General features: G+C 40.3%; 2 protein-coding genes and 1 long non-coding RNA gene across 8 annotated transcripts in view; all 3 read left to right on the forward strand.

Moving 5' to 3' along the window:
* The window catches only part of LOC309527155, a 39,557-nt gene extending 34,355 nt beyond the window's left edge, over nucleotides 1–5,202 (forward strand). The window contains exon 2 of the long non-coding RNA XR_014217122.1: nucleotides 3,431–5,202. This is a non-coding gene — a long non-coding RNA (uncharacterized lncRNA). The remainder of the gene's footprint in view (nucleotides 1–3,430) is intronic.
* Nucleotides 1–5,202, forward strand: part of KIF3A (kinesin family member 3A) — a 30,599-nt gene extending 25,397 nt beyond the window's left edge. For all 3 annotated transcript variants that reach the window (XM_082213702.1, XM_082213703.1, XM_082213704.1), the window contains 3 exons: nucleotides 875–943; nucleotides 1,097–1,221; nucleotides 1,955–5,202. In XM_082213702.1, coding sequence (XP_082069828.1) covers nucleotides 875–943; nucleotides 1,097–1,221; nucleotides 1,955–2,003 — 243 coding nt within the window. In that variant the 3' untranslated portion in view covers nucleotides 2,004–5,202. The remainder of the gene's footprint in view (nucleotides 1–874; nucleotides 944–1,096; nucleotides 1,222–1,954) is intronic.
* Nucleotides 5,203–15,360: 10,158 nt separating this feature from the next.
* LOC309526310 (uncharacterized protein) lies at nucleotides 15,361–22,322 on the forward strand. Of its 4 annotated transcripts, none has more exons than XM_082212223.1 (5): nucleotides 15,361–15,641; nucleotides 16,656–16,872; nucleotides 18,266–18,328; nucleotides 19,929–20,057; nucleotides 20,602–22,322. In XM_082212223.1, exons 2-5 carry the CDS (start codon nucleotides 16,714–16,716, stop codon nucleotides 20,704–20,706), a joined length of 456 nt encoding a protein of 151 aa, XP_082068349.1. In that variant the 5' UTR covers nucleotides 15,361–15,641; nucleotides 16,656–16,713; the 3' UTR covers nucleotides 20,707–22,322. The 4 variants fall into 4 exon arrangements, 2 of the variants coding, with proteins under 2 accessions (XP_082068349.1, XP_082068348.1); XM_082212222.1 differs by having other exon boundaries at nucleotides 15,361–15,633; XR_014216719.1 differs by lacking the exon at nucleotides 16,656–16,872 and having other exon boundaries at nucleotides 15,363–15,633.
* The last annotated feature ends 2,175 nt before the right edge of the window (nucleotides 22,323–24,497 follow it).

A 24,497-nucleotide genomic window follows, 5' to 3' on the forward strand; every position in this document is an offset into this window, starting at 1 on the left:
GGGACAGGGATGTGAAACCCAGTGGCGGTCACCAGGGTGGTGGCAGCACATACCTAGCCATCTGTCACTGCACCTGTTGTTGTGGTTTACTGGGATGTGGAAGGACAGCAAGGTCCATATTTAAACTATAGGCACAGCTACTCAGGGCTTCCACCAGTGCATATGCACTGCACCAACTTCATCCCTCTCCAGTAAGCCACAGCAGCGCTGGTGATGGGAGGTCAGGTAAGCTCCATTGCCCTACCAGCTGCTACTGGGGCAACAATAGGACAACCTGAAGGACCTTGATCTTTTATGTTATACCCCCTTTATTATCAGGACTTCCCATATTGTGTTGCTAGACACAAAAGCAGTAACCTACCTGAGTCGGTTTCTCATTATCCAGTTTAGAATACGTGGTCCACTCTTTCCATTAGATGGAATATCTGTGTCTTACATCCGCTTGTGGAATGCTTTCGCCAGGGAAGCTCACTTGGCGCCTTCGTTACACATCTTTAGGCACCAGGCAAAAACACTTCTCTGCTCCCAGGCCTTTCCAATCTATGGCCTATTAAAACAAATCTATCTGTGTGGGGTGGGTGTTTTTATACTGTAAATGGCCCTGTGATCCTCGGATGAAGGCTGGTATAAAAATGTAATTAATAAAATAAAATGAATAAGCACCCGAGCCCTGTCAACACTGACTTCACTGATTTTGGTGCATGGCCAGGATTGCACCCTTAAAATACTTCTGGGCATATTGAGGACAAAACCTGCCTCTTTTCAAATTGCCGAGATTGCCCTCCTTGCGACAAAGGAAGCAAAAGACCTCCCAGCAGTGTGGTTACTTGGTGCAATATCTAATTTCCTGCCTTATCTTCTTTTTTCTTTTAAGAAATGTGTGGCATATACCGGAAATAATATGAGAAAACAGACTCCCGTGCCAGATAAAAAGGAAAAAGATGTAAGTGATCCTTTGCAAATGTAGGCTGCTGCAGTCCACACTTTTCCAGCTTTCTACACTTGCATTTTTTGTATGATTTCCTTCAACTTTGATGCTATATTTTGGTATGACCCACAAATGTCCACTCACAGTGTCTGTTTTACCCCTCCTCAGCCCTTTGAGGTGGACCTTTCCCATGTATATCTAGCTTATACAGAAGAAAGCCTGAGACAGTCTTTGTTGAAACTAGAGAGACCAAGGACTTCCAAAGGCCGATCAAGACCCAAAACTGGCAGAAGGTAAGGACTGCTATAGGACATTGTGTTTTGCACCATCTTGAAACTTTGTCATCACCCCCATTCTGCTCAGTGCCAAATAAAAACTCAATGAATGCCCATGTTGCATGTCTGAAGCTGTCCTAAAATTGTAAAATTGGGGGTGTCCTTGCTGTGTGCATACCAGGGCCAAAGGATTCCGTTTGTGTATGTTGTCAACATTCACTCTGCTTGGAGAACCAGTGAAAGATTATAGAAGTGAAATAAATAAAAGTAGCTCTCAAATGGAATGTGGTTGCAATTAGGAGAATTGAAGCCACTGGCCACCCACAAGTTTACAAGCGGGCAAGAATCTTTTCCCTTCCAAGAGGATATATTTTTAGCCCAGGGCAGTACTGAACTTAAAGCTGTATTTAGGGACATTGCTTCCCTAAAAGTATATTAGATTAATCTACGGCAAATTATACTCCCTGCCCCCCGCCTCCAAACTCTTTCCTCTCCTTGCCCTTGAATCCATGGTTGCTATTGATTACGACAAAATTTAGACATGTTTTACATGTTTTAAGCATTTTTTAAAACATCAGTGTAAGCACCTTTTAAATGTTTCGTTGTGACCATGTGCATACCTTTAAAGAGGGTATCTTAGCCTCCTCCTGAGATCAGCCTGGTTTCTAGATTTTGTTGTCTGTTATGTGCACTTTTATTTGACAGCATTACTTTCTCTCTTCATATAACTTTCTTTCTCCTCTCCAAACAGAAAACGTTCTGCCAAATCAGGCGCTGTGATCGAGTCGTTGCTCCAGTAGACTCTGACAGTGGTGGGACTACAATAAAGATTAGTATGTGGCTTAATACTTGGTCCAAATATGCAGATTCTCGTTTCTGGAGATCGCAGAAGAGTTTTGATGTTTGGTTGACACAGAAGTAGCTATAAAGGGCTACACTTGTGTCTTGGAGACAACAAGAAATACATTTGTTTCCCTTGATTTGCTTTCATGTCATCTGTTACATGTATATTATGGTCAATCTAAACTAGATTGTGACTGTAAATTTGTCAATGTTACTAATCCTGCTTCGGGCATTATGCAGGTGAAGCTGTTGAGGATATATGGTGTGTTTAAAATGAGCTGAATTGACTGGAAAAGGTTTTGTGTGTGACTGAATTCTAACCAGAATAGCCCTGTTGTGAGTAGATAACCAGGATTCCACATCCTGATAGACCTGTTTTGCTTCCATTTGCCTCTTGTGTTGTTCTGCCTTTGCGCCACTGCAGACTTATTCTGGTAGCTGCAAGTTCTTGGGATGCTCTGAATCCCCTTCTGTCTTAAGTATCCCCTACCACATATGTGCAAATAACTTATTAATTTCTTCAGCATGTACTTCATGTGCATAGACTTTTCTCCGTATTGTTATACAAAGATGGACTGTTGTAGACCTTAGGTGGTGATGGGACATGTTTTGGTTTAAAGGGTAAAGACTGAGAAATCCTTTAGACTGAAGTTGCAGCATGCATTCTACATCAAGTGCCCACAACGTGATTATTTCCCCCAGCACTTGCATCAGTTACTAACACTACTCGTTCTCCCTACCTGACGCCATTTCTAGTCTGAGTGGACATTGTCATCTCTTACTCTTTTTACTGTTGAATCTTTCATCCTCCTTAAATTAGGTTGTGATGACTTTCAGTGAGAACAGTTGCTGTTGGATAGCTGTGGCAAACTGAACTGAAAAATGAAATCCTGTGACATTATTATAAAAGGGGCTCTCATAAATAGTCTTAAATGTAGTATCATGAACAAAACATACTAGGTTTTTCTTGCATTCGTGAACCTAAATCATCTGGCCAAACTGCTTTTTGGATAAAGCAGCTGAGTCTGGGAACGTTTTAGAAAGCCACCCTGGGCTTCATCCCTTCAGTGTTTCAGTGGAGGAACAATAAATGTTGTGAAGGATGTCATGAACTGCTCCATTGCCAATTACCAAGTGACGATTTACAGGGTGCTTACGCAGTGGAGTTACGCTAGAGTCAGCAGCTTGGTGCATTCTTACCCTCTCTTTAGTTGTAAAGTGGTACCGCATTTTGAGTCTGCCCCGTTTAGGGTCCATTTCGTCCAATGTCCACGGCAAACCTGGAAGTACCAGAACAGGTTACTTCCGGGTTTGCCAATCGCACTTCGCCTATGCACAAAGCGGCGCTTTGTCAAGCGTCCAGGGCTCCGGAACGCAAAAGGAGGTACGACTGTACCTGTTTTGAGTTTAAAAGAAATAAGTTTTTCCTTGTTCATCATTCCAGATATTTAGTTGGCACCTGGTTATTTTTCCAATCTGTTATTTATGAAGTGGTGCCACTACCATACACATAATATTGTTAATATTGTTTCTTTTGTAACTAAGTATATTGTGTGACAACTGCTGGAGATATCTGTTACTGTATGTATTTTGTAAGTCTTTAAATTAAACATGACACTAACTGTGTGACTTGTATTCTAAAAACTGTGTTGGTTGTTGTGAAATACTCCAGTGCTCAAAATAATAATAATTTGTCATAACAGGATTTGCAATTGGACACTCTTGAGCCTTACTGATTGTGCTAAATTGCTATAGGCTGTACCTCTCTCTCTCTCTCTCTCTCTCTCTCTCTCTCTCTCTCTCACACACACACACACACACACACACACACACACCAACCCATGAAAACTACTGACAATTTCAGCTAAATGTCGGCTGTAGGAAAAATTTAGTATGAATATGGAACGCAAACTTGGAAATGGGGAAAGACGAGTTTTTTGTTCATAGTTTGGTTCAACCCACTTATATAGGCATAAGGATTGGAGCTGATTTGATTCTTTTCATACATAATGTATTCCTAACTCTCTGCTGGATTAGGAATAGATCAGTGGTTTCATTTCTAATCTTGTAATGGTCGTTGCCAAAGGAAGGAATCTCCACCCAAATGCTTACCTGTCTGATAGCCCACAGGTGAGTGACTCCACAATTGTGGTGTTATCAGAAGACACAAATTGGGCATGCAAATTGTGTCTGAAATACAGTGTGATTGCATCATCTAATGAAGAAATGTGATAGTTACAATCGACCAATTGGAATGCCAATGCATACATTGACCTTTGATTACTACTGAAACATTTGTCTTTCTCTTTACTAGCTTTAGTTTTGGAGATTTAAAATTCCTGCTTGTCAAGAGGTAGAAAAATTTCAAATGTTGTCCCTTAAAAGTAAGTTTTAGGAGGATCCTGGCAGACTTGACTCTTCAGTTTTTAAAATAACATTTTGTCGTAGTTGTGGGCACTGTTTTTATATAGCTTGTAGCCAGCTTCGGCCAGTTCTTTAGTCTTAAAATGCTAACAAGTCTAAAATAGCACACGGGTTTTGTTTTGTTTTTCTCAAAAGTGGCATTCCAGGTTAGACACAGCCTTAGGACCATTTTGAACAAAGAAGCAAGAGACACTGAACAGCAGCTTCCGTGAAAGTTCACAGCACCACAGTACAGTGCTTCATAGTCCTTTGTTGACTCATGCAATGCAAGTCCAACCTTGCTTGTGCAGACACAGATGCCTCTCCAGCAGAGCAATCGTCTTAATTTAGGAAAATTGGCCCAAAGCCTTTAATTTTTTCCTTAGTTTCAGTGTCAGCATCTGAAATGGTGTCTGCATGGGTTTTGTGGAGTCGTTTTCTTTAATGACTTAACCAGTTCCTGGACTACAAGAATAGAAGGAGATGTCTCGCTCCATGCCTTTTGAATTAGTTACCCTGTGTTCTTTACCATTCTAGCAACTGCTTATTAGTCCATGCTATCAAGTCTGTATATAAGGGCGTAAATACCAGATGTAAAATTGGTCCCTATTTATTGTTTTGCTAACTTTTTTGAGAGTTAAAATTTCTGGTTGCATTGTGTACAAAGTGTGTTCCTTATGTTGTATATAGTGACACAATGTCTTGACATTGAGCATGTTGATGCCTAGAAATAAAAGAATTGGATTCCCAACATATTTGTGCAGTCTCTCTCTCTGTCAGTTCACACATCACAGTGAGCCATAGCTAATATCTTACAATGAATGAGCAGAATGCTATCATTTCACTCCTCCCCTAGCAAGAGTGGAAGCAACAAGTTTTGGTTTAGCATTATATCCAGATTGGGTATTGTGGTCTGGAAGCCAAAAACAAACCTTTGATTCAAAGAATGATGATGATGATGATGTATTATTTACAGTGGTGCCTCACAAGACGAAAAGAATCCGTTCTGTGATTCTTTTTGTCTAGTGGTTTTTTCGTCTTGCAAAGCAAGCCCATTGACGGATTAGCGGATTAGCGCTATTAGCGGCTTTTAGCGGCTTTTAGCGGCTTATCTGCTGATCGGATCAGCTGATAAGCGGTTTAGCGGCTTAGAAAAAGTGGGGGGAAAGGGAAAAAAACCAGCAGGAACTCACAAGACATTGTCGTCTTGCGAAGCAAGCCCATAGGAAATTCGTTTTGCGAAGCACCTCCAAAACGGAAAACTCTTTCGTCTAGCGAGTTTTCCGTCTTGCGAGGCATTCGTCTTGCGGGGCACCACTGTATATGCCACCCATCTGATTGGGTTGTGATTTTGTTGAGGTTTTAAATTCATCAGTTTTGTGGAGAAATTCTTCAGTAGAGAAACACATATAGGCTCTCAAAGGCACAGAGAAAGGTTATATACATGTCCGAATCCCTGATTATTATCTTCCAAAGCAACTATTCTATTCTCAACTTAAGAATGGAAATCGAAATACTGGTGGACAGCAAAAGAGGTTTAAAGATGCCTCAAGGCAAATCTTTACAAATATAGTATGAGCACTGACAACTGGGAAACACTGGCCTGCAAGCGCTCCAATTGGAGAACAGCCTTTACCTAAGATGTCATGGACTTTGAAGAAACATGAATCCACAGTCACAGACTCACTGTTAAGGCTGTTTTCATGGAAGACAATCTATGAGTGATCGCCAGAGATAAGAGAGATATACCATATACACGGGGGAAAGTTACAAAAAGCAGGGGAACTACCCCTTAGTGAAAGGCAGCTTCTTAAGGATTGTGCTTTGCTGGGAAGGAACAAGGTGGTAGTGATCAACACATTCACAGTAACCCATTAATCACACACCTACATCAGCACAACCGGATGCCTTCATCTGTCCCAACAATGCAACAATGTGTGTCTCTCCTATATCAGTTTCTACAGCCACAGCAGGCGCTGTGACGCCAATGATTTGACGTTACCCCCAAAGTCACACTTTTCCAGATGGATGTGATCTTCCCGGGACCTGAGAAAGGGCAGGTAATGAATTAATTATTATTATTATTAAACCAAATTACTCCATTTCTATCTTTTCTCCTTTATTCTTATATATTGGATTACCTGACTTAATGGTATGTATTTGTGTGCCTGTTTTATAGTAAGCCACTTTGAGGGTTTGGACAGACATAAATGATGATTTAGAAAATTTAAACACAAACATTTAATCAGTACGTATTTCTCTCATGCTAATATTGCTTTTTCATCTCTACAATAAAAAGCAAAAACTGGAGTAAGTGTGTGCATGAACCGTACGAGGCTTAGTATTTCTGTTTCCGTCATAGAAATGAAAATGGCCAAACGTGGGGAAGCAGAGATGCAGACTATGATTTGGGACACAAATAGGGGTAAAGGTGTCTGTCATTTTATTTCTTGTTTGATGTTGGTGTTATCAAGAAAAATGGTTAAGGGGTAGAAGTGCCACTTCAGAAAGGGGGAGAGATAACAGATTTTTATCACCGTGACGGTACCAAAACTGCTAACACGAAGCAGAGGAAATGGTTATGATTATGTGAGTGGAGCAAATTCATAGGAACCATTGGAGAGGCATTCTCAGAATTTGCACCAAACTGCAGTGGGGGTGTAGCAGCCCTGTCAAAGGAAGAATTGAAGAATCATCTGCTAGTTTACAGGGGGTGGAAAAGCAAAGAAAAGATGAATTCATTCCAAAATGGTATTTCATTATTCAGCAACATAGTGTAACTCCACAACCACTGTGGTGAAAGGACGGAAGAGGCATAAAGGAGAAGAGAACAGTGCCAGAACACAAATGAGTAAAAATAATAATAATAATAATTTGGGGGGGGAGCCTCAAAACAATGCTGAGGTATGAAGTACTATGTGCTCCCCATTTCTCTGAACAATGAGACTTAGGCCTCATCCACACTGTCATTTAATTAGGATAGGGAGCTAATAATAAATAAATAAATAAATAATAATAATAATAATAATAGTAATAAATTTATTATTTATACCCCGCCCATCTGGCTGGGTTTCCCCAGCCACTCTGGGTGACTCCCAACATAATATTTAAAAGAGGATAAAACATTAAAAGCTTCCTCCATTAATTCACCACTGTCCATATGACGTTCTCCTTCAATCGCCGCCTTCCCATACTCTGCCTTCCCTCAATGTAGATTTTCTCAATCAGGATACTCTGTAAAGGGGAAATTAGGAGAAAATTGGGATTGAGCAAGGGGAAAGTGTAGGAAGGCAGAGATTTGGAGAACATCATATGGACAATGGAGAATTACAGTAATGGGGGTACAGGAAGCTTTGTAACTACATTAAACAACAGCAGGAATGAACCATCAAACTATTCCTCTGAAATGTGGTTTATTTACAACAGTACAAGTAGATCATAAGTAAAGGTAAAGGACCCCTGGATGGTTAAGTCCAGTCAAAGGCGACTATGGGGTTGTGGCTCTCATCTCACTTAAGGCCGAGGGAGCTGGCATTTGTTCAAAGACAGCTTTCCAGGTCATGTGGCCAGCATGACTAAACCACTTCTGGCGCAATGGAACAACATGACAGAAACCAGAGCACACGGAAACACTGTTTACCTTCCTGCCACAGCAGTACCTATTTATCTACTTGCACCGGTGTGCTTTCAAACTGCTAGGTTGGCAGGAGCAGAGACAGAGCAACAGGGGCTCACCACCGTTGTGTGGATTCAAACCACTGATCTTCTGATCACTGACCTTAACACTCAGCGTTACCAGAGGATAGGTACATTGGAGAATTCTGGTGAAAACGGGACCAGAAATTGCTAATGTTCACACATTCATCCAACATCCAGAATGGAATGGAAATCAATCCAGCAAATACAGTTTGTATGATTATGTACCATTCCCCCTCCATTTGCATTGCATTTCCTTGGCAATGAAATGAATGGGGTGCAATAATGTAATTCAATTTTAATTTATGTGATATACATAGGTTATATAGTTTCACCACAGCAGATGGCAGAAGAAATAATGTAGGTTTTGGTGGGAGTCAAACTGCAGCATAATGGAAACTGTGTTGCATGAATACAGGGCAGAATGGAAAACGACATTACATCCCAGGGGTGATGGAAATCTTTCATCCCAGGGGTGATCATGAAATCACTCTCTAAGAGTTAAGGAGATGCATCTACCATCTATCCTGGACCATTCACAGTAATTTCCCTTTTCAAAAGAAAAAAGAGGGGAAGAGATGTTAGGTCTTGCTTGGCCAATGGAAGCCACATTCCATCCTCAACACATTTCATTTTACACCTTCTGCAGGTATAAACCAATGTAACTTCTTGGAGTGCTTCATTCTTGAGACATGCCAGTTGAAGTAGTCCAACACTGGATCAGACCATACATTCACAAACAGTTTTTAGAAGCCAGCCAGGGCACCAGTGAGATTAACTGAATAATGCCTTTTGTGGACAATGTCGTATGCCCGGTCTCCAATCAGAGGGAAGATTGTAAGCATGTTCAGCTGCATGTGATTGCAGTCCTCCTTCAGGTCCCCCTATTCATTGTGGAGATGGTGGGAGCCAGGCTTGTGTGACTCTGTTGCCTTCTTCATGGGCAGTGGTTGCGTTTGCAGCTAGCATCTGAAGAGGCCTATAGAAGTTTGATGTTTACCTGTTTCATAAAAATGTATATACTGTTCGATTGTAGAAAGTCAATCAAAGTAGTTTACACTGATTGTTCATTGCAATCAATCACCTACAGAGGACATTTAGACAGGCACCTACAATCCTGATAGTTTGCCACCTGCTGAAAACAGTTTTGTTTCACCAAGCATGTTCAAAGAATTAATTTGATTTCATGTTGGTCATTCGTTCCTTAACCTATGATGTCAGAGTTTTATGATCTTTTAATGATTTTATTGTACAACACCTTGATAGTTCTTTAAAATGAGCTGGAAGTTTTAATAATTTTTTTTAAATAATGAGAATAAATTAATATTCTTTGTGTGGAAAGCATTATTTCACTTAGTTGGTTCTTTTGAGATAATTAGTGTGGTTGCTGGAGATGCTCTTGATTCAGAGGGTTGAACTATAGAGAATGTTTCTTTTGGAGTGTTTTGAATGTCAAATATTAAAAAGGAAAGAGAATTTCTGAATCAATGTAATTTTAAGCCCTGAATTTAGCGGTTTTATAGATGCTCCCCTTTTAACAGGCAATGTTTTACTTCCGTTGTGAAAGTGAAACACATAATTAAGATTTCTCCCCCTATACCCCACCCTCCAATTTAATACTTTACAATTGCTTCTATATTCCTGACATGGCAGCTCCAGGTGGGCACCCCAGTTGCTATGTCTAGCAGGTCTGGGAACGTGGTTCCACATTTCTATGAAAATGATATACAGGTGGTACATGACCCCAGTCAAGCTTGCAAAAATCTATCATTTGCTCAATAATAAATGTTGGAAATGTAAAGAAACTGAAGGTACATTTTTTCACCTTTGGTGGATGTGCCCAAAGATTAAGGCCTTCTGGGAAATGATATATAATGAATTGAAAAAGGTATTTAAGTATACCTTCCTGAAGAAACCAGAGGCCTTTCACCTGGGCATGGTCGGCCAATTGGTGCCAAAGAAGGATAGAACTTTTTTTATGTATGCAACAACAGCAGCAAGAATACTTATTGCAAAGTATTGGAAGACACAAGATTTACCCACTCTGGAAGAATGGCAGATGAAGGTGATTGACTACATGGAATTGGCAGAAATGACTGGCAGAATCCGAGACCAGGGAGAAGAGTCGGTGAAAGAAGACTGGAAGAAATTTAAAGACTATTTACAGAAACATTGTAAAATTAATGAATGTTAGAAGGATGTTGGATAGAAACTAAGCAGTTTCCAGCTGTAATGCTTTAAGAGATATGGAAGAGAAAAAAAAGGTTTCACAAATGGGTTAAAGTTTAATGGTAAGGATTTGCTGAACTAACAAATCAAACTGGAATACAAAGAAGGGAGGTATGAGGAGGTCCGTGGAAATAAGTGTATGGAAGTTATGTTATTGAAAATTAATGTGTGTTTTTAACTGTTGTTTTATTTTGTATGTCTATTTTTATTTTCTTCTGTTATATCTTATAAACTTTCAATAAATATATTAAATTAAAAAAAAGGAATGTGGTTCCACATTTCTGTAAAGGCCTGTCAGGCTGGGGGTGGGGGAGAGAGCTTACAAGTGCCGCCCACATTTTTATCCAGTGTTTTCTTTTTCTTTAGAACAGCTCTCTACTATATGCTTCTAATTCTTTAGAATAAGTTCATCCTGAGCATTCTTAAAACTCTCAGCTTGGCTCATGCCATGTTACCAAGGAAGGAGGAAGCCAGACCGTTCAACTAACTCTCTTTCGTCATTCACTTTGCAGTTGTTACAGCTATTGTCATATTTCCTCACTAAAAATAAATGTCTTTTAATTTTTCAGCATCTGATTAGTATTTACCCTGACATCACTAAAGATATGCAATGCCTTTTAGATTGGCGTAGGATTGTTGAGAGGCTGGAGGCTGACAGCAACTATGATTCTATTCTGAGCTAATAATCACTATTTAATCCTCACAATGTCATTGTGGTTACTGGTAGCTTCCAGTTTGCATCATCCAACCACAGTCTAGACCCAGAAGACAACAGAAGGAATAAGAGTAAAGTTATTAACTGACTTTTTAACTGTTTGATTTAACATCGATTTATGCATATAATATAACAGGAACTCAGAGTAGATTTTTGGAGATTATTTGATTGATTTTTCTTGGTAAATCTGTACACAGATTGCTTGGGTTTGGGGGTGGGTAGGTGGGGGGGATATTTATTTATTTCAACATTAAGTAGTGCCAGTGATTAACTCCAACTCAGGGCAGCTCACAAATAATAATAAAAAAAAAACATTGCAACAAAATATTGTAAACTAAGCAGTGCATATGCATTCCTACCCTGCCTTTTACATCATAGCATCCAACTAAAGGGAATCCAACTGCAGTATGTTTCAATGCGGGCAGTGAAGAGATGTTTCCAGAGTTATGTTATGTTATGTTATGTTATGTTATTTTTGTTTTTATTTTCTTTAATTCATTCATTTGGCATATTAGTCATTTGGCATATTCATTCATTTGGCATATTAGTCACTTGTTACCTGAAGGCAGGGGTCGTCAACATTTTTGGACCAACGGACACATTTCAATATAGCGCAAAATGATGCATGTTGGGACAAAAAATAATAATAATCACATGGGATCTGAACTATTTGTGATGGACCAGGAAGGAAACCTTGGAGTCATTGTGGATAGTTCAATAAAGATGTCAACCCAATGTGTGACGGCCGAGAAAAAGGCAAATTCCATGCTAGGGATCATTAGGAAAGGATCGTTGAAATAAAACTACCACTATCATAATGCCATTCTACAAACCTATGTTACGACTTCATTTGGAATACCGTGTACCGTTCTTGAGGTAGCTTCACCACAAAAAGGATACTGTGGAGTTGGAAAAGTTTCAGAAAAGGGCAACCCATCAAGCTGATGGAGCGGCTCCTTTATGAAGAAAGCTTGCAGGACTTCTTAGTTTAGAGAAAATATAAGCAAGAGGTGACACGGCAGAATTTCATAAAAATTAAGCATGCCTTGTAGAAACGTTTTTATGCCTCTCTCGCAACACTAGGACTCATGGGCCTCCAAAGAAGCTGAATGTTAGAAGATACAAGGCAGATAAAGAAAGCACTTCTTAGTCTATGGAACTTCCACAGGAGACAGTGAGGGCCACCAAGTTGGGATGGCTTTAAAAGAGTATTAGGCAAATTCATGAAGAGGGCTATCAAAAGTTACTAGCCATGATGACTATGCTCTGTCTCCACAGTTGGAGGCACTAAGGCTTCTGAATATCCTACAAGCATCATCTGAAGCTCTTCTTTGTGCGCCTTGGACACAATGCTGACCCGCGCCTCCATGAACAGCTGAGAGTCCAAAATGGCCCCCAGGCTGCACACCTGGTCCTTTAGGGCCACAGTTACCCCATTCAGAACCAGGGAGTCATCCACACTTGCCTGCCCCCTGTCCCCCAGAAACAGAACTTCTGTCTTGTCGGGATGTGACCTCAATCCGTTAACCACTCTCCAAACACCTCCAGACACTCACACAGGACGCTCACCGCCTCCAGTGATTATGATTCAAACTAGAGGAAGAGCTGGCACCCACAGCACGTTTATCAAGATATGAGTACCTGTACCTCAAATTTTTTAACAAAAAAAGAGAGAGCACTGAGTTGATTAACTCAGTAGGTGGCAATGGGGACCATGCTGTAGGGGACAAGTCAGTATCATTAGTCCCCATGTTTCCTGAGGAGGAAAGGTGAGAGGCGATTTATGAAATAAATGCTTAACTGTTGTCACCTACTATGCTCTTTTTATTAATCTACATCACTGGGTTGTCACATACAGTCTGGAAAAATATATGTGTAGCTGGAACAATTACAGTGGTACCTCGGGTTAAGTACTCAATTCATTCCAGAGGTCCGTTCTTAACCTGAAACTGTTCTTAACCTGAAGCACCACTTTAGCCAATGGGGCCTCCTGCTGCTGCCACGCCACCGCTGTGCAATTTCTGTTCTCATCCTGAAGCAAAGTTCTTAACCCGAGGTACTATTTCTGGGCTAGTGGAGTCTGTAACCTGAAGCGTATGTAACCCGAGGTACCACTGTACTTCCTAGTCCTGAACATGGTTCAGCAGTTTGCGTAAGCTGCAGTCGAGAATCCACAAACAGCACTAAGGACCTCATTCAAGAGGACTTGACAAAACCCTGGGACATGATGTTTTAATTTCAGGGCTATTCTAAGACTTGAGAGGCCTCTTGGCAAGAGTCGCCTCCTCTGCTAATGGGCATCCCTGATGGATTTACCCAGCAGCAGTGACAGTGCTCCTTTGACCAATGACACTATAACCGGCACCAGACAACTGCCATTTTAATTTCCCACAATGCCCCAATGTATTGTTGCTGATGGGTTTCCCCAGCCACTCTGGGCGGCTTTCAACAGAATATTAAAAACAGAATAAAATTTCCTACATCAAAAACTTCCCTAAACAGGGCTGCCTTCAGATGTCTTCTAAAAGTTGGATAGTTGTTTATTTACTTGACATCTGATGGGAGGGCATTCCACAGGGCGGGCGCCACTACCGAGAAGGCTCCCTGCCTGGTTCCCTTAACCTCACTTCTCGCCAGAAGGCCCTCGGAGCTGGACCTCCGGGCTGAACGATGGGGGTGGAGATGCTCCTTCAGGTATACTGTTTAAAAATAAAAAGGTGGGGGAATAAAGACCCTGTTTAACTGCATATGATTTTTAAAAATAAATAAATGAAGTAACTGTGCATACAGTGCTATCCGGATCCGGATGACCTCATTATAAGGAAGCTTCCTATGTTCCTGCTACTTCAGAAGCAGAGAAGGGGCTTTGAAGGGCATTCTGCTGAGATCTAGATGTTGCTACCACCTCTAACTCCTAAAACCAGTGGTCTCCTTCTACAGAGGTCCTTCAGTGAACTGTAACTCCTAATACAATGTGAAGCATCAATGGATTGTGTGGGTCTGTTTCTGTTGCTATTTTTATTTTATCTCATTAATAGTTGGCTTGTATGGAATTTCCTCGAGTTTTTACACAAGGAATTTGCTGACTTGTTCTGATTTCCAGTACGCCGGGCACATTCATGCCATGAGATAATCAGCATGCTGGACATTATGAACCTAATTTTATTACAAGAGCAAGTCATGAGCAAAAGCTGTTTTATATAACTGTCCAGTTTGTCTTTCCCACTGCTTAATCTCCATATGCATCAAAACTTTGAGTCTCTCCTTGCTATTAAGGCTTGTGAGATTATCTTACGCCATAAGTATGATTTCAATACATCCTATTAGTAGAGGCTGTGCTATTTCAATAAATTATTGTATGGCTGACAGAAAAATGGTGTCCTAAGTAGGAAGGAACTGAGTCTCCACTGGTGAGGTGACTCATTTCAAAGTGGCTATAGCACTAAACTGACTGGGGCATGATCCAAAATGAGAACTGGTGCAGTCATAAATCTTATGATCTCTGACAAAGTGGAGTAAATACTAAGAAACAGTGTAGCCTCCAGCAGTTCTTACTGGACATGGGTGGTGCTGTGGTCTAAACCACTGTGTCTCTTGGGCCTGGCTATCAAAAGGTCTGAATCCCCATGATGGGGTGAGCTCCTGTTGCTCTGTCCCAGCTTCTGCCAACCTAGCAGTTCGGAAGCACTCCAGTAGGTAAATAGGTACTGCTGCAGCGGGAAGGTAAACAGCGTTTCCTTGAGCTCTGATTTCTGTCATTGTGTTCCATTGTGCCAGAAGCGGTTTAGTCTTGCTGGCCACATGACCAGTACAGCTGTCTGTGGACAAACGCCGGCTCCCTTGGCCTTAAGTGAGATGAGCACCACAACACCATAGTCGCCTTTGACTGGATTTAACCATCCAGCGGTCCTTTACCTTTACCTTTTGTTTACATACACAGCAAAGAGGGAGCAAACAACAATAGTTCAAATTTTTTTAAAAAAAAAAAGAACAGTAAAAAACATAGTTGCCAACAGGCATGGAAAAATAAAAGGTCTGCACCTGGTACAGTACTGGAAAGATTCTAACATAGGTGAGTCTTGCAGGGGAAGACCATTAAAAACTAGTCCATTGCCAACAGATGGTTCAGGATGTTTTGCTACTAGAGGCAAAATAGAAAATGCCGCCCCCTGGATGAGGGAATGAGCGATGCGCTCATCTGAGGTCAAATCTGCTGCCCCTCCCAATTGCCTGATGACTGCCACCCTGAGGCCACTGCCTCATAATGCCTCATGGGTTGGCTAGCCCTGCCACTGCCACAAAGAAGACCTTTTCTTCACCCACCTCACACCAATAAGCAGTTGGGGGCAGTGGTAGAGAAGGGCTCCAGTTTTAAAATCCAGGCAGTCAAATGTGGGGAGAAATGATCTTACGGGTATCCTGCTCCCAAGCAACTTAGGGCTTTGAAGATTAATACTAGCACTCTGAACTGGACCAGGAAACTGGAATACAGAAAATAATTATTTCTAGAGTGTACAAGTTATTACTAGAATGGGAGACAAAAGGTGAACTGGTAAAATAAGCTATTGGGCGAGGGATATAGGACATAATATAGAATTCAGTGCATGTGAGAAATTGTGGAATAAAGACTTAAAATTTACAGCATGCTACAATTTTATGAAAATGATATATAGGTAGTATCTGACACCTAGTAAATTAGCAAAGATGTATAAGTCAGAATCAGATATTTGTTGGAAATATAAAGAGAAAGAAGGTACTTTCTATCATATGTGGTGGACATGAAAAATGGCTAAGGGCTTCTGAGAGATGATACACAATGAAATGAAGAGGGAGGGGAAGGCCCTTTGTAAAAAGCTTTTCTTTTAGGAATTGTTTCAGATGTACCTAGAGATCGGGGGGAGGGGAATTCCTTAAAAAAAGGAAAAAAGGAAAGGAAAATCTTTTCATGTATGCAACTATGGCAGCCCAAATGGTATATGTTCAGAAATGGAAGGAGGGTAAACACCCACAAAGGAGGAATGGCAGATGAAACTGATGGACTATGCAGAAATGGTAAGTTTAACTAGTAGAATAAGAGACCAGGAAGAAAGAGACTTTCAGGAACACTGGAAAAGATTTGAAATATTTAGAATATTTGAAAAAAAACTATTGTAAACCAATTAAAACTGATTAGAGAAAATTCAGAAGTATAATGCAAACTGAGATTAAAAAGGGGGAAAGAACATGAAATAACTAGAATATGCAGTGGTAAAGGGTAAATAAAATGAAACATGGAACAGGGGGAAGTCAAGTCAAGGTGAAATGTATGATTTGTATTTTGGTGACTGTAAACGTGTACATTTTGTAAAATTGGGGGGGGGGAATTAGGGAACCACCTGGACATTCTAATTTGGGCCGATGAAGTCCTATCAGATATAACTTGATAGGATTTCCATTGAATAGCAACAATTGCTCATTATGACCATGATGTCAAGATTGATGTGGTTTTGCGATTTTGAGGAGGGTGGAGATTCTGTACATACTGACAGCTATCTTTTTTTCCGTTGTTACACATATAAATATTCAGCTTGCAAAGGAGCAACAAGCAGTAAGGATTGTTGTAGTGCCTAATAATCAAAAGGACGATGCCCGTGTTTCTGAAAGCAATCCTGGCAATCTGCTTGTTGGTAGAAATTGTCTCTACCACTCCATTAAGACAACCAGGACAGATAGATGATATAAAATTTAAAAGATATGTTGCAAACTTAGACGCCAGCCTTCGTCCAGCATGTGAGAGCTTACAGGTAAGTCAAATATCATATTTCTTTTTATTGTCATGTCATTATGTATTGTGGCCAATTTATTGCTTATTGAACAATCACAAAGAAGGCAAGGAGGATGTTTTGTTATTAAACCAACTTCCGTGGGCAAAATATGCTAACTTCTTTTCTCTCTCTCTCTCAAAATGTGCTAAGAAGAAGAGGAGAAGAGGGTTGTACTTTTTTACACAACATAAATGGTTCAATAGGATGTATCACTTTACTCAATATTCAGATTCATTCCTTGGAAGCATAAGTGTTTTATCTTTCTAGGAAACCTTTAACAGCAGCATGTTGATGATGCTACTGATTCAGAATCTTTAGCATGATTGCCGCTTTAAAAAAGAAATATATTATTATTTCGCAAGTGTATAGGTACTAGACAAAATCTTCATTATCTTATTAATTCTAAACCACATCAGAACTTTCCTTTCATTCAACAATGATTTCAGTAATTATTCATTGATGTATGCTACTTTGAGCTCTTTGCAGAAAGGTAGGATAGAAAGTGTAATAAGTAAATAACTATTGGATAAAAATTGTGCTGCTGAAAGCTTAAGATATTTGCGAGTTGCTGTTAGTAGACCGGGCTAGTATCTAATCTAGAATCATAAGCATTAATATAAGCAGAAACCAGTAACAATGATTTAGTGAATATGTTCTCAGCACAATGAGACAACAAGAAAATCCCAGAGTAATCTCCTTTCTTTGTAAAATCTAGAACTGAAAGTTACAGGTCACACATTCTGCTCTGCCCAGAGACCACACTCCAGAGATATGATGCTGAAATCCTTGGCTCTAAAGTATCTTAGAGCAACTGGCACAATACACACGATACTGGTCAACCTATTACCCCTTTAACCATGTTCTCTCATGCTGGTAGGCTTCTGTCCATGAAATATATAGGAACAGGCTGCCTGTAGTAGATTGTTTTCACAAATGGATTCAGGTTTCTTCTATATGAGGGCAAATGTGTTCCCTTCACTCAGTTCAGCTTGCATGGTTTACAGTTTTAGGCTTTTAAAAAAAGTCTTCCTGAAGTCCTTTGCAGAACATCATTTTTTCAGGAACACCCAGCCTGGTATCTTTGGCAAGCCTACAAATGAGCCATGATGCTGGCAATTGGTTGTCCCCAACATCTGCTAATCGCACATACGCTGCCTTTGCAGGTGAAGACTTCATGTTGAATTACTGTAGCCATTGAGAAACTCTTTCTCATTGAATCAGTCTAGTCCATGTTTGAAGAAGACCATGCACTTCCTCTAAAATGGAAATGAGAGAGGGGGCAGGAAACAGTTGCCCAAGGTCCAGCCAGCGAGTCAGGACTCGCTTGCCAAAGTTTCCTTCCTTAACCAATTTATTGCCTTTTGTTTTACAGAATTCATCTTGTGGTAATGAAGAAATAAGAATAATTAGCTTTGAACCTAATGCTGAGAAAATTGTAAGTGAAAAGTTTATGTCCTTAACCCAAAATGTAATGCTTGAAAGTGTTTAGAAGCAAAAACTGAGCTGTTTGGGGCATGTGGTGGGTGGGTTGAACGGACATTTAGAAAATCTTCCGTAATTTTTAAACAGCCATGGCTACTTTATTGAGGAGTGTCCACAGCTGGCATCAAGCCATTCTTTATTCATTATTTTGAAAAGCTACAGATTGCTGTCCATATAGTCAAAACGTTTGTTGCTATGGCAGGGCAGTGGAAAGGACACTAAACTATCAGGTTGCGAAAAAGCAATTCCACTGAAAAAGTTCTCAACACTTGGGAATTGCAACACAATTTCCCAGTACAGGATAAAATATAAATTATGCATTGGAGAAAATCGCAATTTTTTCATAAATCAATATATTACTTTTTATTTAATTTTCTGCTTTCCTCAGTTATAAAGGTTTTTGAATGTGCCACTTCTCAGCCTGATACTTCATTTGATTCAGGCAGGTCTCTTCACAATATGTGATATGGTTCAGGCTCATAGAACTTTAAACCACTATGAAAAATGTGGTTGCAGAAATTTACAAACTATGCAATGCCTTGTTAGGTGGCTAAACCACAGAGCCTAGGACTTGCCGATCAGAAGATTGGCAGTTCAAATCCCTGTGACGGGGTGAGCTCCCTTTGCTCGGTCCCTGCTCCTGCCAACCTAAAAGTTCGAAAGCATGTCAAAGTGCAAGTAGATAAATAGGTACCGCTCCAGCGGGAAGGTAAACGGCATTTCCGTGCGCTGCTCTGGTTCGCCAGAAGCAGCTTAGTCATGCTGGCCACATGACCCGGAAGCTGTACACCGGCTCCCTCAGCCAATAAAGCGAGATGAGCGCCGCAACCCCAGAGTCGGTCACGACTGGACCTAATGGTCAGGGGCCCCTTTACCTTTACCTAATGCCTTGTTATGACCAACCAGGGGTATGTAGGAAAGGAGCCTTGCTTCTGCGAGTGTTGAGGCCTTCTCATTAAATCTTTAAGCCTGTCTCAGTCTGGAGTACAAGGAAGTACTTAGTTGGGAGAGAAACAGCAGAATCCTTGCCATGTCTATTCACAAGTTATGTAGTCCTGCTGAATTCATTAGGCTTTACCCCACTGTAAGTGTGGTTAGAATTGCAGCCTAAAGCTGTATTGTCATACACTCTTGCCTTGAAGTAAGTCTACTGAACTCAGGAGGGCTTACTTCTTAGAAGGCATGGTTAGGATTTCAGTCTTACAATCTTGGAAGTGACATCCTTCTAGAATGACATGTGCTTTTTTTGGACTATTGTTATTACACTTCAAAGAACATGTTAAAAGACACACATGATTTTTGCAATTATGTATGCCATGCAAGTAGCTGACCAAGGGAAAAACATTGGGGATTGGTCCGCTATAGCATGTAACATAAAGAAATTAGATTATACATAATGATAATGAGTAACTTGAGTCTTGAGAACATTATCTCCCTAAACAAGTAGTTCAGTTAAAAAAAGTATTGTGTCAAGTAAGAAATATGAACAAACCTTGTACTCAGTATGTATTGAAGTAGTCATTCTACATTCAACTTTGAACTTTTCTCAACAGTGTCAAACTTACAAAACCGTATTCTTGGACGTCTACTGTGCCCTCGACAGAGTTGCAAAAAGCAATCCAACTGAATGCAACAAAACTGTGTCTAAGATCCTGCCACACCCAGAGCTGTTTGACAACCAAGTGAGTATTCTCTGAAAATATGTATTTCCCACCAGTGAAAATCTTGTGAAAATCCAATCTTATCCGCTGACTCAGATCTTATCAGAAAATCTGAAGAGAGATTTGCTTAACCAAACTTCGATCCAGCAGGTCAGAGAGGCCTTTTGCAAGGCACAGTCGCAGAACGGTGAGAGAAGCTCTCAGACCTGTGAGAATTAATCAGTACTTAAATACGATCAGAATATGGGCCAAGGAAAAGTGTGGATGAGCCTGTGGTAGAGAGAAAGTTTGCCCCTGCCCCTTTCTTTAGTTCAGAAACTATTGGGGAGGGATTCCAGTATGGGATATATTTTTACAAGCATATTTATAAATTGCTTTATCTTGACCTAAGAGATCAGCTCTAATCATCTGTCTCTAAAACAATAATACTACTACTACTAATCATCTTCTGAATGAGCCAAAATTCGTTCAGGCCTACCGGTACTTCTACAAATTATCATTTTGGTAGCTTTGTACTGTTGGAGCTGTGCAGCCTTATCAACTCTCCTTTTGCCTCCCTTTAAAGACCAGCTGCACTTCACCAAACGATGACGACATGCTAATGAAGGAATTCTGCTCAAAACTGCAAAACTACGTCAGCCACTTATATGCCAAATGTGCGACAAGCTAAAAGTGTACATCGTAAGGAGTAAGAAGATTTTTGTTTCATAGGAAACCATGGCATCTGACATTGTCCTGGAAACCAACACTTCATTTGCGTTTGTTATTCTTAATGTCTGCTATCGAAAGGGTAAATGCAATAATTAATTTCTTCAGCCAGGATAAAAAGGAAATCAATAATAATACAAACTACCCACAGCAGTGAGCTCAAAGACCCTTTGAGCGTCATCATATGTATTTGGAGGCTGCTACTGTGGGCAAAGATTTGAGGACCAAAATCAAATCCACACCATTCGTTTAAAGTCCATGGCTTTCTTCCAAAGAATCCTGGGAACTGTAGTTTGGTAATGGGGCGGGGAGTTGTCACCTTGTGGTGGGTAAACTACAGTTCCCAAGATTATTTGGGGTCGCAAAAGAACGTCTCCTTAAAAAATGACTGGAACAAAGAACAAACCCTCCAAGTGCCCTATTTTCTAGGGACATTCCTGATTTAGAGAAGCCGTCCCGGTTTCTGATTTGATCCCAGAATGTCCTGCTTTTCCTTAAGGCATCCCTATTTTCATTGGAGAAGTGTCGGAAGGTATGGAGTCTTCCGACCCCCAAACTGTCTGAAAGCAACCCTGTACTGTATAGCAAAGTTTTCTTAATGTTTCATGTATTATTATATGTCGGAAGCTAGCCCAGAGTGGCTGGGGCAACCCAGTAAGATGTGTTGGGTATAAATAGTAAAATTATCTTTCTGGAATGGGACGTCCCTATTTTCATTAGAGAAATGTTGGAGGGTATGAAAGAAGAAGAAGCTCTCTCGAAGTCTGGTTGTGCCCAAGTCTGGCAGCAGCAGCCTTTAAGTGCCCATCTAGGAACTGAAGGTGGAAACAGGTTGAAGCAGAAGCAAAAAATTTAAGGCAAATATAGTACAGTACAGCAATATTCCTCCCTCTTATCCCACAATAGAGTCCATGGATTTAGGGCATTTTCATATGAGACACTTTTTCAGACTGCAGGCACACTGCACATTTCAGTCAGATGGCTTTCCCCAAAGTATTCTGGGAATTGTAGTTTGTTAAAAGTGCTCTGTGTGGGTTGCATTTTCTATCAAGGCATGCCTTAACATCAGCAGGGACTCCATTTTTATTTTATTTCTTAAATTCATTGTTATATAGTTGCAACTGACGACTTTTTACCAAGCAGTAGTTTAACATGGTGCATGTGTGTATGTCACTGCTGTCTGGTTTGTTCTGTCAAGTCCTACAGAAATGGTAGCATAAATCATGGGCAGATGTGTGGTAAAGTGGTTGTCTACATCTATGCATCCATTCATAAAAATGGAGGGGTGTGTGAAAGCACTGAAATAGAGTTTATTTCCTCTTAGCAGTTTCATGACATTGGGTTGAACTTATTTATTTCTGTTCTATTTAACATATTTAATATTTTATATTATAAATATTTTCTTATCAAGATTAGAAAACAAACCTGTGCTTAAGTGATGCAACAAATGAGATATTTTGTTGAAATTAGTAACCGTAAGAGTTATGACCATTATTTAATATTTAAAACCATAGTTATATATTTTCTTGTTTGTAGTTACGTAATTGGTACTGTTGTTGTTTTCATAAACTTTCCTCATTTTGTACTGAAGAATAATTTTATACATGTTTGTACTGCAATTGCATTTATTCTGTATTTAAATTGATGTGGATTTCTTATGTGCTGTTTTTATATTAAGTTAATAATGAAAATATTTAAGTTACCAAACACACAATAAAATCTTTAACATATTTTAAGAATACTTGGATCAAGTCATTTGTGAAACGGTATGAATTGGGCTTCACATTACACTTTATTGGGTAAAGCTGAACCAGCAACAAGGATCACAAACCCAGTAAATTTGTTCACCTCACACTTTTCAGTGCATTTGCTCATACTTTCCTAAGCACAAAAATATGTATTTTTAAAGAAGATTTATTGTGCTAGGGTGATGGAGTGCTTTAATTCACTGTAATTGTGCACACTTAAAATTCGAGTATTCTTTTTACTAAAACGACCCCAGGAAGGGAAATATATCTACACTAATACAAATAAGACTTCTAGAAACAGTTTAAAGCAACCTTTTAAAACAGCTTAAAGCTCTTCAAAGCAATCACCTGCTCTGCAACTAAGTACTGTACTATGCACTTGAATCCCTTGTGCAAAATTGTGACACTCTGGAGAATGATCACATTAAGCCTTGGCATAATCATCCTCAGTATTCCCATTTGTACAGTGAGATGGAAGGTGGACTGTGTTTTACAAGGCCTTCCATGTGCTTAATTCTGTAAATACTTACATCAAATTTGTGAATATTTGTTTCTGCTTGTGGCACATTCCTAATTGCACTGGACTCAACTTGCCATTCTCCACTAGCCACCCTGGTCTCACCTCTGGGCCATTGCCAGGCTTCACCTCAAGCCCCACTCCTGATAGCAACACTTTGTCGAAAACACTAATAAACAATTAAAGAGAAGAAGAATTGCACTGGTATTGCACTGAATGGATGAGTGGGTGTCTATCACTGTGTGGAAATGCTGGAATGGTGAGAAGAGTTGGACTCACCAGCGCCACCTAGCCGCTCTTTTCCTCTTGAGCTAGCTTTCACATTCAGCACCAAACAGTTATAATCCATCTGCACTCCAGCTTTCTCTCTCTCCCCCTCCCTCCAACAACAACAACAACAACAACAACAATATCATCACCCTCAACATTTTTCAGTGTTTTCTAATTGCCTTGTAAGTCGGAACTGTCTTATAAACAAATGTTACCACGCCTTGTCATAACTTGGACAACTGCTGTCTCTCTCCTAACAAAAATCTTTCTCATTCTCTCTTTCAGTTAGTGAGACCTTTCCCATCCTTTTTATCAACCCATGAGAACTTTCTCAGCCTCGTAGCTGGCGGGATCTCATACACAAGCATCTTCCTTGATTGTCACAGGTTTTATGGGGTCCTTCAAATGTTGTTGGACTCCAACTCTCAACAGCTTCAGCAATCGTGGCTAACAGAGTCACAGTCACAGAAACATCTGGAGGCAATGCTTACCTTTTCAACACTGAAGTCAGTGCTAGCTAATCAGGAGAGGAGAAGGGTGAAGTAGCAAGTGGTGCAGAAACAGTAGCAGAGCCAATCCAAAGCTCTTGTCATTGTGCCAGCCTGCCGCTTCACTCCCCTCAATCTCAGGAATTGGCCATGGCCCCCTGGCTGACTTGGGAAGCAAGCAATGCCACCCTGCCCTGCCGACCCCTATTGTCTGGTGAAAGACACTATGCTGGCTAACACTTGAGCTTGGTTCTCATTCACACAGTTTCATTGTCTCATGAAAAGTCACTCTGGCCGGCAGAGTAGATAACAGTTACAACACAGAGCCAAACTATTCTCTTGTTTTGATAATCATGGCTACTTTGGAGTTTGCTCAGTCCAGAGGTCTAGTGTAGCTGAATTAACTAATGGTGGCAAAATACCACCGTTTTGCAATAAAGTCATGCAATAAAGCCTGTCTTGCCAAGGGACAAAATGGTTCTTTTTGAATGCAGGTAGGCATGAAATGAAAATGAAAATCAAAAGAAAAACCAATCTGCAGTTTAACCAGATTTGTTGGCTTGGCAAGGATACTAAGCAAATCACAAAAACAGAGATTTCACAGATCTTAGAGTTGCTGGGTAAACCTCTCTGGAGCAACTGGACATCCTTCCACACCTTCTGTCTAAAGCTGGCATTAGGATCTTTCTCTAAACAGAGACTACCCAGCTTTATATATCGTTGCATGCCA

Source organism: Podarcis vaucheri, assembly GCF_965113315.1.
Source record: "Podarcis vaucheri genome assembly, chromosome: 2".
Taxonomy (NCBI): Eukaryota; Metazoa; Chordata; class Lepidosauria; order Squamata; family Lacertidae; genus Podarcis; species Podarcis vaucheri.